The sequence below is a fragment of the Eurypyga helias genome, unplaced genomic scaffold, assembly GCF_000690775.1.
Source record: "Eurypyga helias isolate BGI_N326 unplaced genomic scaffold, ASM69077v1 scaffold22604, whole genome shotgun sequence".
NCBI lineage: Eukaryota > Metazoa > Chordata > Aves > Eurypygiformes > Eurypygidae > Eurypyga > Eurypyga helias.
Window position 1 is genome coordinate 58,280 of NW_010248494.1, and position 459 is coordinate 58,738.

The 459-nt window shown below is 68.0% G+C and overlaps 1 protein-coding gene across 1 annotated transcript in view; it reads right to left on the reverse strand.

Moving 5' to 3' along the window:
* The window catches only part of HPD (4-hydroxyphenylpyruvate dioxygenase), a gene marked incomplete at its 5' end in the record, with an annotated part of 2,649 nt that extends 2,198 nt beyond the window's left edge, over window positions 1–451 (reverse strand). Inside the window, 2 exons of the mRNA XM_010151071.1 lie at window positions 101–178; window positions 339–451. Of these exons, the coding sequence (XP_010149373.1) occupies window positions 101–178; window positions 339–451 (191 nt within the window). The remainder of the gene's footprint in view (window positions 1–100; window positions 179–338) is intronic.
* Window positions 452–459: the final 8 nt, after the last annotated feature.

The following is a 459-nucleotide window of genomic DNA, read 5'->3' on the forward strand; positions in this document are numbered from 1 at the left end:
CCCTTGCTCCTGTGCTAACGAACCTCTGCTCTGGCTTAATTAGCCTCAGCCACCGCCATCGGAGCCTGCTGCTCCATCCCACCGCCCTCCCCACCCTTACCAGTCCGCCACCGGGACCATCTCGAGGTCGGGCTGGTTGCCCACGACGTGGTCGATGAAGCTGAGCTTGGCGCTCGGTCTGCGGGGGGGCCGGGGATGGCTCTCAGCCGGGCTCGGGGGCACCCCCAGCACGGGGGGCTCCAGGGTAAGGCAGTGGGGACCTGTCCACCTCCTCGCTGGGGTGTCCCAGCGGCCCACGGCGGCACGGAGCTGGGCAGGGCCCTCTGGGAAGTACTCACAGCCTGGGCAGCAGGGGGTCCCTGAAGAGGGGTGGCTGGTACCCGGGCAGGAAGATCCCCTGGTAGTTGAGCTTTTCTATCAAGGTGTGGGTGGTGTCGCCGTACTGCGAGGGGAGGGGGG